The 12,819-nt window shown below is 47.8% G+C and overlaps 1 protein-coding gene across 1 annotated transcript in view; it reads left to right on the top strand.

The window, feature by feature from the left end:
• Positions 1 to 8,794: 8,794 nt before the first annotated feature.
• Rab31 (RAB31, member RAS oncogene family) overlaps positions 8,795 to 12,819 on the top strand; it is a 129,919-nt gene continuing 125,894 nt past the window's right edge. The window contains exon 1 of the mRNA XM_085695833.2: positions 8,795 to 8,950. Coding sequence (XP_085551959.1) covers positions 8,912 to 8,950 — 39 coding nt within the window. The 5' untranslated portion in view covers positions 8,795 to 8,911. The remainder of the gene's footprint in view (positions 8,951 to 12,819) is intronic.

The following is a 12,819-nucleotide window of genomic DNA, read 5'->3' as shown; positions in this document are numbered from 1 at the left end:
TTTTTTTTTTTTTATTTTGGGGGTGATTTAGCTGCGCTTTTCTCAAGTGAACTTTGTACCACCTACAGGCCTTACTATTCCTTTTGTTTGCAGAGAGTTAAGTGGTCCTCTAGGGTTTCCACGTACAAAGTAGGGCAGAATCCAGGCTTTCTGAGTGAGCCCAGTTCATTGTCCCATTTTTGACAGTCTCAAGTCTAAATCTAGCACCCTCAAGGTCTGAGGGGGACAACACACCGACTTTCATACTTGATGCCAGTTTGCTAATCTGATATGAAAAACGAGAGAATTTTTAAATGTTTGGCGTGTTCCCTTCTGTGCTGCAGTCCTAACCGAAGACAACATACTGATATTTTAAAACATCAGAGGATCAGACCACGTAATCAGATCCTCAGGAATGCATAAATCTGCCTAGGGAAAAGAGTTTTATCCATAGCCACTCCAACTCTCTTTTTGGATATATCACTTAACAGATAAAACGCAGATTGTATAGCATGAATTGAAACTACGAGAGACTAAAAATTAGATGCTGTAGCCCCAAGATGTGTCTGATTTCTCAAATATAGAATAGGTAAAGCCCAAACTTGCACATGCATTTCTTTTGTCGCAGAATTTACTTTTGTGAATTCAAAAAACAAGGGCTTAAGAATTCACAGGTTAGAACCAGAAACCTCAGGTGTTTTTCAGGCTCACTGTCTTGTCTATGTCTCTCTCTGTCCACCCTACCCCCACCCACTCTCTACACACACACAGGCTTCTCACTGTTCTGAAGTCACCAAGTGGGCTAAACTTCCTAGAAAGCCCCAGGGATCTGCCTCCCCACCACTGAGGCTATAAATGAGTTTTTGGAGTTGAATTTAGGTCTGATGCTTGCAAGGCAAACATTTCAGCAACTGAGCTAGCTCCTCGGCCTTTGTTTTACCTCTTTAAAAGGGCGGTGGGGGCAGGAGTTTGAGACAAGGACTCAATACTTGCTCAGTCTGGCTGGTCTAGAGTTTGCTATGTGGATCATGCTGACCTCAAACTCGGAGACTGGCCTTCATCTGTCTCTCAAATACTTCAAATTAAAGATGTGCACCACTATGCCTGGCCCTTATTTTAAAAAGTCTTATTACTATATAATCATTATGCAAAATGGTAGGTTTCATTATGACATTTCATACATATTTATTATATACTTTTGTCATATCCACTGTTACTGTTTAATTTTTTATCAGAAAATGAGAAATGCATGGTAAAAAAAAAATGCTCTTTTAAATTTGTTTCTGTTCATTTGTGTCGTTTGAAACCAGGTTGCCGTGCTGTCCACTATCAAAGCCGTTCCCAGTAATAGAAATTGTCATTCCTTACCTAAGGCAAGACTCTTCTACATGTTTCTAATTGTGGGAAGGTAAATGTGTGAAATTGTTCTCATCCTTCAGACATTTTTGCTGAATCCACTCAGTGCTGCCCCCTGGAGCTCTGTTAAATCTCTGAGTCAATGGTCATTCCCCAATGGGAAAGCCTAGCCTTCCCCTGTGTTTTCATAGTTTAGTTTTCCAAAATCCCATGATCTTGCTTTATTTACCTCAGCTGAAGATGTGTTTTCTCATACCAAAAAGCAAGAAGGGGAGTATTGCTGAAAGTCCTTTCCAGAGAGAGAGACTTCAGCAATGCCTGCCCCTCCTCTTCAGGTCCGAGGTCAAATGGACGCAATATCCTGCCAGAGTTCACTTCGAGGTACCCAGGAGTTTACTGGACTTCCTTACAGAACATAGGTAGGAGGTTACTTACAGGGATGTGACTGCTCCTCCCTGAGAGGTCACACCTGGAAAACCTTTACCCTGAAGGGATGAGGGCCCCCTCCTACTAGCCTTTCCCGGCCCCCAAAATTCTAGGTCCTCCCCAAGAGCCATGCAGTTAAGACATTTGCATACACAGGTGAGGGCCTCTGGCCCTCCTTTACCCCAAATGCGGAAGTGTAAACAGTCAACAGCCCACCTGGGATGACGTGGGTAAGCGGCACAGCTGAACTCCACGGGATGGTAGTCCCTTGGTTTTGAGTCCAATCACACTAGGGAGAGGGGAAAGAAAAGAACAAAGAGTGTCAGAAATGCACAAAGAAAATTAACATTGTTGCTTAATCCACTCAATGCTGTTTACACACTCTGATTTCTCTAATGGAATCAAATGTTTACAAAAGATGTGTGAGATGCCCCTCAGTGGAACATCTTTGACCCTACTCACGTGGAGCAATGTAGAAAGCATTAGAGCTTTCCCTGGGTGGATAAGAACCAGGATTGGGGGGAAAGGGGGTGTTCAATGGGAGTGTGGGTCATTGTGGAATGCTTGCCTAGCAATGCCTGGGGCCCTGGGTTCCACCCTAGATATTGCAACAACAAAAAAAGACAGAGCAGGGAGGTGGCAGGAGAGAAAAAGACAAGGGCCATGGAACTGAGTCCTGTCCAGAATTAGTCCTGCTTGCTTTCAGGCTGTTCTTTCTCTAATTACAGGACCTGGGTTAACAGAGAGTAAGACCTGCCCTACATGTGGGTGGCACCAATCCTGGTCCTGAGCTAAACATTGGCAGTTCCGTTTCTCTGCTTCCTGATATGCCCATTTGTGAACAAGGTCTCACTGCCACAGCTTCACTAAAACATTTTTAGGTGCTGTATTTGTGCACAGACGAGCTTTAATATTTTTAGATTTATTTATTTAGTGTGAGTGTGCATGCACACGTATGCTGTGGTATGCACATGGAAGTCAGAGGACAATTTTCGGGAGTGCCTTCTGTCCTTCCACCATGGGGGGGTTCCAGCGATTGAACTCAGGTTACCAAATTTGGCATACTACCAAGAGACAGGCTTTGTCTACTTTTGTCTTTGGTATGGTCTGAACAAGAATTTCTTGATTCAAGAAACTTGATCAGTTTTTTGCTGCCTCTTGTCCACTTTTAAAGAATGAATGGAATTATTTTTTCAGTAGATTGTAAAGACTTGGTGACTCTTTTCCTGTTGAAAGAAATTCCCATACAGAATCTTCTGAGATGAATTATCTTCTGTTGTCTAGGAGACTTAATAATCCTACTATCTGAATAGCTCCTGATTCTGTTATGTAGCAGGCCTTCTTTTGGACCACCAACCAACCCCCAAATCATGCTATGGAGAAATCATGCCACAGAGACTAGTTATTATAAGTGTTTGGCACTGCCCTCTGCTAGTTGTTGCCCCCCTCCCAGCTCTCATAACTTAATTTAATCTGTTCCTCTTCATCTATGCTTGGCCTTGGGGCTTTTTACCTTTCTTGCACTCTGCATGTCCTGCTCCGTGTCCGACTGATTGACAGCTGCCTGGCTGGCCCCAGGCGTCTTCCTCTCTCCCTCATTCTCTTCATCTTCTCCCCTCGAGCCTAGAGTCCTCCTCCTATTTATTCTCTCTTCCAGCCAGCCCTGCCTATCCCCCTCCTGCCTGGCTATTGGCCGTTCAGCTTCTTATTAGACCAATCAGGTGCCTTCGGCAGACAAGGCAACACATCTTTACATCATTAAACCAATGCAGCACATGCAAATGGAACACATTTTTGCTAGTTAAAGTAGTAATCCACAACAGGAGACATACTATGGCAATGAGGCTACAGTTTCCAGGCCCCTTGAGAGCCATAGAACAGTAGTGTTGTTTGGACATCATCACAAAACAGATAAAGGTCCTGCTTGGAAAAAAGTCCTAGGTGAGCTATAAACAGGAGGAATCACTTAAGAATGATTCAGATCGGGCGGTAGTGGCATATGCCTTTAATGCCAGCACTCGGGAGGAAGAGGCAGGTGGATCTCTGTGAGTTTGAGGCCAGCCTGGTCTACAAGAGCTAGTTCCAGGAGAGGCTCCAAAGCTACAGAGAAACCCTGTCTCGAAAAACAAAAGAATGTTTCAGATCAGCGGGACTGTGGTGGCACATGCCTTTAATCCCAGCACTCAGAAGGGAGAGACAGCCAGATCTCTGTGAGTCTGAGGCCAGCCTGGTCTACAGAGTGAGTTCCAAGACAGGCTCCAAAGCTACAGAGAAACCCCGTCTCAAAAAATAAAGAGTTTCAAATTATTTTAAAACCTCTGAAATCAGAGGTTTCTTAACGTCTCACATGGACGGGTAATTCCATGTGCATCTGTTTAGCCCCAGATTAAAAAGGGACTCAGTATTAGTTCACAGTATTAGTACTGCGTGATGAGCAGAAGGCATTATGGCAAAGATGGACTCTGGGTAGCTCCTGAAATGGTATGGTTCTATGTAGCGGGCTGAGAAAAGGCTGGTGTAAGGAGGGTGTTGCCAGGTCTGCCGGGGAGTTCAGATTTCATCCTGCAGAGGGTATTGCTATCGGTCAGCTCAGGATGCTTCTGCTTAATTTGAACTAGGAATTATCAAGAGGCAGGCAATGCCAACCAAATGAGGGGTTCCTAGTGTGGAAGGGCTATAGTCTGGTCTGCGTTCCTGTACTGGTGTGATCAGTGTGGCTGTTGTGTATGGTATGTTTTTTGTTGTTGCTGTTGGTTTTTTTTTTTTTTTTTTTTTTTTTTTTTTTTTTTTTTTTTTGGTCTTTGCTCTCAGCATTGAGGTTCATGCTTAGCTATCTGCTCATGTGTCCTGAGGGTCTCTGTGCTTGGTGTACAGAAAGATGGCACATGACTCATTATTGTCACCCAAGGAATGTCATATAGTAGCCATCGGGCATTCTGCACGCGTAGAGATTGAGGAAGATGCTACAAGCTTGGTAGGAAGCCACTAATACCTGAACCTGGTTATCTGTGACTATGTCCTAGCTCCTATCAAGGAGGAAGACCTTGGGGAGGGGGTTCCCAGAGACCTTGAAACAGCACAAAAGTGGAAGCCATTTTTAGCATAGTGACTTTTCATTTTACAGAGTACTTAAGAGAAAAGCTTGAATATTCTGTTTGGCTGTTGGGTACATAGTCGGTTATACGCCACGGCTTGTTTGCTTGTTCTCTCTCTCTCTCTCTCTCCTCAAGACAGGGTTTCTCTGTGTAGCCCTGGCTATCCTGGAACTAGTTCTGTAGCTCTGTAGACCAGGCTGGCCTAGAACTCAGAGATCCTCCTGCCTCTGCCTCCTGACTGCTGGGATTAAAGGTGTACCACCACTGCCTGGCCAGACTTTCAGCTTTTCAAACCGTGAGCTAAACAAACTTCCTCTGTAAGGTTTGGGAGCCTCAGTGGCAAGACCCTGACTAATATAATGAGCCTGTCACAAAGTAAGCAGAATAGAAGAGAGCACATTATGCCCTTAAAAGCCTGGGAGCTACTTAGGAGCCACCATTCCCGAACATCCTGTTTTCCAGTGGTCATTTCTCCTCCTTTGGCCTACAGCCTTGTGCATGTCCATGGTCTGATCATGGGGATCTGGTTTTCATGAGGTCCTGTCAAAGTCTCCAGGGGGAGATGTGTGTGAGGAAGAGAATAAACCTGTGAGCCTGTCTGGTTGCAGACAGTATCACCACAGAAGGCAAAGAGCCAGACTTTATTATAACGAAGGCAGGTGTGGTGGCACAGGCCTGTCATTCTACCTGGGAGGCTGAGGCAAGGCACTCAGAGTTCAAGACCAGTCTCAGTTACATAGTGAGTTTGAGGCCACCCTGGGCTGTCCAAGATCCTGTCTTTAAAACAAACAACAGCAGCAACAAGAAGAACTAAACCCCAAACTATAGCCCCCTCCAGGAAACTTAACTCCAGGGAGTAAGGACTGAGGTAGGTTTTGGTGGGTCCGTGAGTTGAGAGGACAAACAGGTTGGAGTGATTCTCAGGAAAAGCTCACGCAGGAGACCTCGTCAGGAAACCTAGAAATCACCCATGCCTCTCAGACACCCAGAAGAGTGGAGAACGGGAGGAGCGCTGAAACCACCAAGGGAACTAGAGGGCGCACGGCCTGCTGGGCGTAGTCCTCTCGGCACCGCACGCACTGCAGCTTTGTGAGTCACCCTCACTCCACAGGAGGTAATAAACAGAAAGCACACCTTGGCGTTCGAAGGGACACACTTGGGGATGGAGGGTCAGATCCTATTTGCTATTTGCTATGTAGGTGCCAGTGAAAGCAGAGCAAAACCTTGGCCAAAGTGTCCACAGCTGCGTCTAACAGTTGTTCCCAGCTAAGCCAACCTGGGCATAGAGGAGGCATTGTGCCCCAGTTGGGTACTGTCGCCTGCCTCCAATCTGCCCACACAGAACTGGCTGTCCTCGGATGCTGAATCAAGGGGAGATATTGACACAAAGGAGATACTGGATAGGACCTGTGACCTGTCCACATGGGCTACTTCTTGATCAGTTCAGTCCAGACAAGTAGTCCTCTACAAGCCTGTACCTGCTAGACACAAAGTTCCTGCTACTCTGGGGAATTTAATTAATTACAAGTTTATCTTGGGGCCTGCGTTTTTGACTCCAGGGTTCTAGAGCTGTTCTCTACGTAGGCCTTTCTTTGGAAATCTCACCATGAGGGGCCGCTTCAGGATCGAGTGCCTTCCATCTGACTTGAACAGGAGCGAAGCGGGATGGTAACCAAGATCTGCTGGAAAAATGGGAAGACCCACTAGTCAGATGTGGAAAGCTATGAAAGACACCAGAGGACTTTAGAATGACTTGTTAAAACTGGCTCTTGGGACTTGGAGAGATGGCTCAGCAGTTAAGAACGCTGGCTGATCTTCCAGAGGTCCTGAGTTCAAATCCCAGCTCCCACATGGCAGCTCCCAACCATCTATAACTGTAGTCCAAGGGATCCATTGCCCTCCTCTGGTATGCAGATGTACACGCAGACAAAACATCCGTATACATAAAATACAGAAACAAATACATCGTAAAACTGGCTTTTGGCCAGGGCGGTGGTGGTGTACAACTTTAATCCCAGCACTCAGAAAGCAGAGGCAGGTAGATTTCTGAATTTGAGGCCAGCCTGGTCTACAGAGTGTGTTCCAGGACAGCCAGGGCTACACAGAGAAACCCTGTCTTAAAAAACCAAACCAACAAACAACAAGAAGTCCCTGGCTCTATTAAAATTAATTAATTAATTGTGTATACAATATTCTGTCTGTCTGTATGTCTGCAGGCCAGAAGAGGGCACCAGACCCCATTACAGATGGTTGTGAGCCACCATGTGGTTGCTGGGAATTGAACTCAGGACCTTTGGAAGAGCAGGCAATGCTCTTAACCACTGAGCCATCTTTCCAGCCCCCTGGCTTTTGTTTTGTTTATTTGAGAGAAGGTCTCATGTAACCCAGGCTGTCCTGGAACTTTCTAGGTAGCTCAGGATATTCTTGAACTTCTGATCTTCCTCTTACCTAGCATTAAGGGCACATGACACTGAAGGGTTAATGACCTACAATAAGGAACTTCAGAAGAGCTGAGAAACTCCAGACTCAGCATGCTGATAAGAACACCTGTCTGGCAAGAAAGTCAATACTGTAATGAGAACATCTGCCAGCATTGCTGGGCCTTGAAACTACAAAGAAAAAAAAATCTATAGAAAAAACTTCCCTCTCTCAACGTGCCCCATAAAGCCAGTTGCCTCCTGTGCTTGGGTACACAGTCTCCACTTCCCCTGAGAGGTTGCTTGCTTACTTGCTTCTGATTAAAGCACAATTCTGCTTCTGTAGAGGTGTGTATCTTTATATCCATATTGCCTGGATCAATCCAGATCTAACACCAAGCCTGGATTTATGCGGGGCGGGGCAGATGGGGAGGAAGGACTCGACCACGGGGAATGGGGATCAAACCCAGGGCTTCAGGCTTGATGGGCAAGCACTCTACCAACTGAGCGGCATCCCAGGCCAAATGGAGTTGTTTAGTGCCAGTAAATTTAGGCTACTTGCAAAAGTGACATTTCTTTCTCTTTTCTTTTTTCTGTTTCTTTTTTCTGTTTCTTTCTTTCTTTCTTTTTCTTTTTTGTTTTTTCTGGACAGGGTTTCTCTGTAGCTTTGGAGCCTCTCCTGGAACTAGCTCTTGTAGACCAGGCTGTCCTCGAACTCACAAAGATCCGCCTGCCTCTGCCTCCCGAGTGCTGGGATTAAGGGTGTGCGGTACCACCGCCCAGGAAAAACTGACCTTTCTATTCGTCAACGAATGAAGCCATCCCAGAGGCTTGAGTATCAATCACACAAGGCCGCATGGCCCCTCTGTGCGAAGCCTCTGGCTACCTCCGTGTCCTAGAGGAGTCTGGAGAAGGGCTGTCAGCCACAGTTCTGGCTTTGCTTCTGGCTGAGCTCCACACAGCTGTAGGATTTTCTACGTGGAGGAAGGGGGCTTCCTGTCTAGAATACACCCTTCCTTTCCTAGGCTCTGGCACGCTGATTTTGGAAGAATCTGCAAACGACTGCCTTGCGGATAATCTTTTGCTACACACAGAAAAAGGCACTGTAGGGCAGAGTGAAGTATTGGAAAGGAGAGATTGGAAGCCCGGGTAGTAGATGAGTCAAGTTAACCCTTTCTTTCCTCCACTTATCCCGGTCCTCGCCCTTGTTCCTTGCATCTAGATGCCAGGGTCATTTTGCGGTGGTACTACCCAGCGACTTGGAAGTGCCTTCTTAGAACCAGAGCCAACAGCATAAACTGTACGAATGGCTCTTTATGACGCGACCGGTCGTGGCTTCAGATCTCCAGGGACTGGTGATGTCCGACTGCCCGCAAGTCCGGTGTTGGGTAGCCACCGGAGGCCGACGCCGACGGCACCCGGGCGGAGCCGAAGCCGGGCGGCTAGGCTAGACTAGACGCGTCGGGAGGAGCCGGCCGGCGGCACGTGACCGACCGCGGAGGCCGCGGCCCAGAAATAGCCCCGGCGACGGTTCCGCCCCGCGGCGGCCGAGAGCTCTGGGAGACGGCTGGACGCAGGCTGGGCGCGGTGCGGCCCGGACGATGCTGCTGAGCCCCGGTCCGGCTCGGCCCAAAGCACATGATGGCGATACGGGAGCTCAAAGTGTGTCTTCTCGGGGTGAGTCCTGACTCCAGCCTACGGGGATCCCCGCTCCCGCGCGCCTTTGTCCCCCGCGCCGCCCGGCCCCGGCGCGCTCCTTCCCGCGCCCGGCACCGGCCGCCGGGTCCCAGCTGCTCCCGAGCGTCTCCGATTGCTCCATCTGCGCCCGCGCGTTGGGGAACCTTGGGCCTCTCCAGGTTGAGGGTTGGGCAAGGGGGAGGGCTGTCGAGGACCAGACAACAGAGGGTCCTGCAGTCCCTTGGACCCCTAGGGCTTTCGTCTCCGCCATGGATGGTTCCCTGAGGAATGCTTAAGTTACTGGTATTCCTCTGCCTCCTGCGGGGGTGGGTGGGTGACTGGTGGCAATTGCTTCATTCACTCAGAAAACAAGCCATCAAATCAATCCTTCCTGCTGAGGGTGGGAGAACTCAGAAAACAAGCCATCAAATCAGTCCTTCCTACTGAGGGTGGGAGAACCGGAGGCTTGGCCCGACTGCAAAGCAGAAATAACGAACTATGTATGAACTGTGTGTCTAGTACACTTTTCGTGCAGTGGATGAACAGAAGCAGAACGACCCCCTCCAACACCCCCCCCCCATCGCTCTTCTTAGTCCCAGGAAACAGAAACAGTCAGAAACAAAGAAACAGCATCTAACCCGTGTGACCCGCAGACCAGACAGACATCCCAACTCCAAGGGAGTCATTTCCTTGGGGCTACCCACATTAAATTTCGGAATTTAATGTTAAGCCGTGTAGCCTTTGGTCTCAGCACCACGTGTACCGCCCTTGAAGCAGGCAAATTTGACTCTGCTAGAAAAAGTGTTTCCTAAATAGAAGAGCGGGGCAGGGTAGGTCCATATTCATTCTTCTCAAAGACAAGCTAATGGGTCTGTCAAGATGGACGAGGAAGTGTATACAGGCCACGATGTAGACTAGGATTGAATGTACCAATGGTTTGTGGCTTCCTTCGTCTGGGTTCCTCTGGGTTCCGAGGGATCCTTTACTGAAAAGCCTTGGGAACTGACCCCACACAGCCCTCACCGCTTTCCACCAGTTGCTGTATTTGTGGAGAATCCTTTGGGGTCCCACAAAGGCCCTTTCTTCCCCTTTGGTGTTCAGCAAGGCCTCCCCAGGGCTCCTCACCCATGCAGGCTGCCTGGGCTGCTGTTCTTGCCTTTCTCTCTGGAACTTCTGGTGTTATAATGATACAAGCTTCATGTCTTCTGGGTTGTTCACTATCGTCTAGACTTAGATTTCAAGAATCCATGGGAGAAAGGCCTTTGAAGATTTAAAAGGACTGTCAGGTCCCAAAGAAGGAAGAGAAAGCTTGGGTGTGTGGGGCATGTCACAATTAAACTTAGAAAAAAGATGAAACAGGAAACATTTTTGACTCCTGGGGGTGGGTGACACCTTATCCTTTGCAACCTACCTAGGGGCACACTCATGGTCCCAAGACATCACCCTTAGATTTAGTTTCAGTGTTTCTAAGTCCTACCAGAAGAGTGGCCAGGTGACAAGAGCTCAGAACCAGAAGTCAGAGGACCTGGTCCGTCTTCTGCAACAGAGTTTGGAAGGGCTGGATGAGTGGCTGAATTGTAGAATGGACACATCATCCCCTTCTCTTTGAAGGTGGAGAACTATACTGAATGTATCTTTAAGATATATGTGTGATACTGTTCCCTGATGGTCTGTGGTGCTGGAGTACACTATAGCAAGCCTGGCCAAGTAAAGAACCTCTCTCTTGTCCTCTCTCTCTTCCCCTCCCCCTCTCTCTTTATCATTCCATCTCCACAAACAAACAGTCACCACCAGCTTCCTGGAGGCTGTGTCTTATCTTGACCGCTGTGTCTTTGCAATGGCCCTACAAGTAGGAATCTGAATTAGGGGTGGAGGATTCTGTAACAGAGAAAGAATCTTTAGAAGTTTTGAAACTTCATTTGGACCACAGCACATCGGTATCCTCCTGATTTTGAAGGTAGTTGCACGTTTTAGTCTTCCTGAGGTCAGAAGATATTCTGTTGCAAGGAGAGAAAGACCTTGTCCATAGTGAGTACTAACTAGTCTTTAGGCTCCCTGGCTTGGCTGGTCCTTCTCTGGGCCAGGCTGAATTTCTAGCTGCTTATCTAAATAGGCCGGTTCTTTCTATGAGGTGGTGTTTGAAGGAGGTCTATGGCCCTGTACTGTCTGAATTTGAGAGAGCCTCTGGGCCCAAAGATGGAGAGCGAATCAATCATGAGCCCTTTGGTCCTTTTAGGATTTTAGCAGGGATCCTAGGGACCTTCTGTTGTTATGGTGAGGGTTGTCTGTTCCAGGTGAAGTACTGCATGTGATGGCCCTCAGCTTCCTGATCTGTTTAGAAAGCTATGTCGCACCTCCCCGAAATCTTAGTATGATCAAGACCCTGCCAGCTTTACCCTCAGATATGTTGAAGGTGACAGAGTGTATTTACTATAAAGCAAAGCCTTACCCTTGCTGGAGAGGTTTAGTGGCTAGTCTGGGCTTGGTTTCTTGTTGGAAAACATGCTCCCTGCTCAAGGTACAGGTTGGTTTTTTTTTTTTGGATGGGTCCCCGCTGACGACTCTTTGCTGCGGTCTCAAGCTCCTGCCCTTGGGTTGGAAGATTTATCTTCTGACATTAGGGTCATTGTGACAAGTAGTGCCAGGTGGCCGGGTGGCATGATCTCTTTACCTGTCCCTGTGCCTTCTAGAACTCTAATGCTCCTATTGTTTACTTGGTGTGTCTGACTTTGCTTCATTTGATGAGTGCTCCAAGTTGGATTGGCATTGGCCTGTGGGACATTCTCTGATAGATTAGTGTATTGACTGGTTTTATGTCAGCTTGATACAAGCTAGAGGAAGGGGCCTGAGAAAATGCCTGCATAAGGCGGTAGGGCATTTCTTTGTGATTGATGGGGAGGCCCAGCCCATTGTGGATGGTACCAACCCTGGACTGGTGGTCCTGGGTTCTGTAAGAAAGCAGGCCAAGCAAGCTATGTAGAGTAAGCCAATAAGCAGCACATTTTCATGACCTCTGCATCAGCGCCTGCCTCTAGATTCCTGCCCTGTTTGAGTTCCTGTCCTGACAGCCTTGGGCTATGAACAGTGATATGGAAGTATAAGGTGAATAAACTTTTCCCTCCCCAACTTGCTCTTTGGTTATGGTGTTTCATTGCCACAGTAGAAATCCTAATTAAGACACTTAGTGATCTTGACTCAAGAACATCAAGTTTACTTATGTTTCCTGTTATACATTTGTGGGCTTCTCGTGTTTATGCCATATGAGACAGTGCAGCCAGCCTTTGTGAGCGCTCTTCCCTGGGGTCAGTGGGCACACTGTGGAAGCTAGCCATGGTCAGGGGCATGTTTGACCCCACTGGGCAGTGGGCACACTGTGGAAGCTAGCCATGGTCAGGGGCATGTTTGACCCTACTGGACAGGGGTCTGTGGACCCTCAGGACCCAGTAAGTTTTGCCAAGAATGTGCCAGCCTATCACACTATGGAATCTGTACTCGTGTTACGAAACAGGAGGCTTAAAAACAACACCACCACCCCCCCCCCAACGTACATTCTCAAACGCGAGCAAAAACAGTATTGCCGCAGCTGTCTTAACCTCAAAGGTGGAAAGTTTCCCAGTACGAATTTTTCTCACACATTGGCATGTGGCAAGAGCAGGAGATGGAGACAGAGAGGAGACAAGGAGGGGGAGGGGTAGCCTATTTCTTTTGGGCCTGTGTGCTTAAAAAACTGCTTCCGGATGGGATCCCAAAGAGGTTTGTATTTGTGCTTTGGTTGTCTTGACAACAATTTAGAGATTTCTGCTACTTCCTTAGCAGCTGAGTGAGTATTTTAAAATACAACTGAGGGCTTCCCTGCTTCTGGTGAGGAG

This window comes from Myodes glareolus, chromosome 1 (genome assembly GCF_982192425.1).
Source record: "Myodes glareolus chromosome 1, mMyoGla1.1, whole genome shotgun sequence".
In the NCBI taxonomy this organism is placed as follows: Eukaryota; Metazoa; Chordata; class Mammalia; order Rodentia; family Cricetidae; genus Myodes; species Myodes glareolus.
The sequence above is the reverse complement of the archived record's forward strand: the minus strand, read 5'-3'. Positions and strand labels throughout refer to the sequence as shown.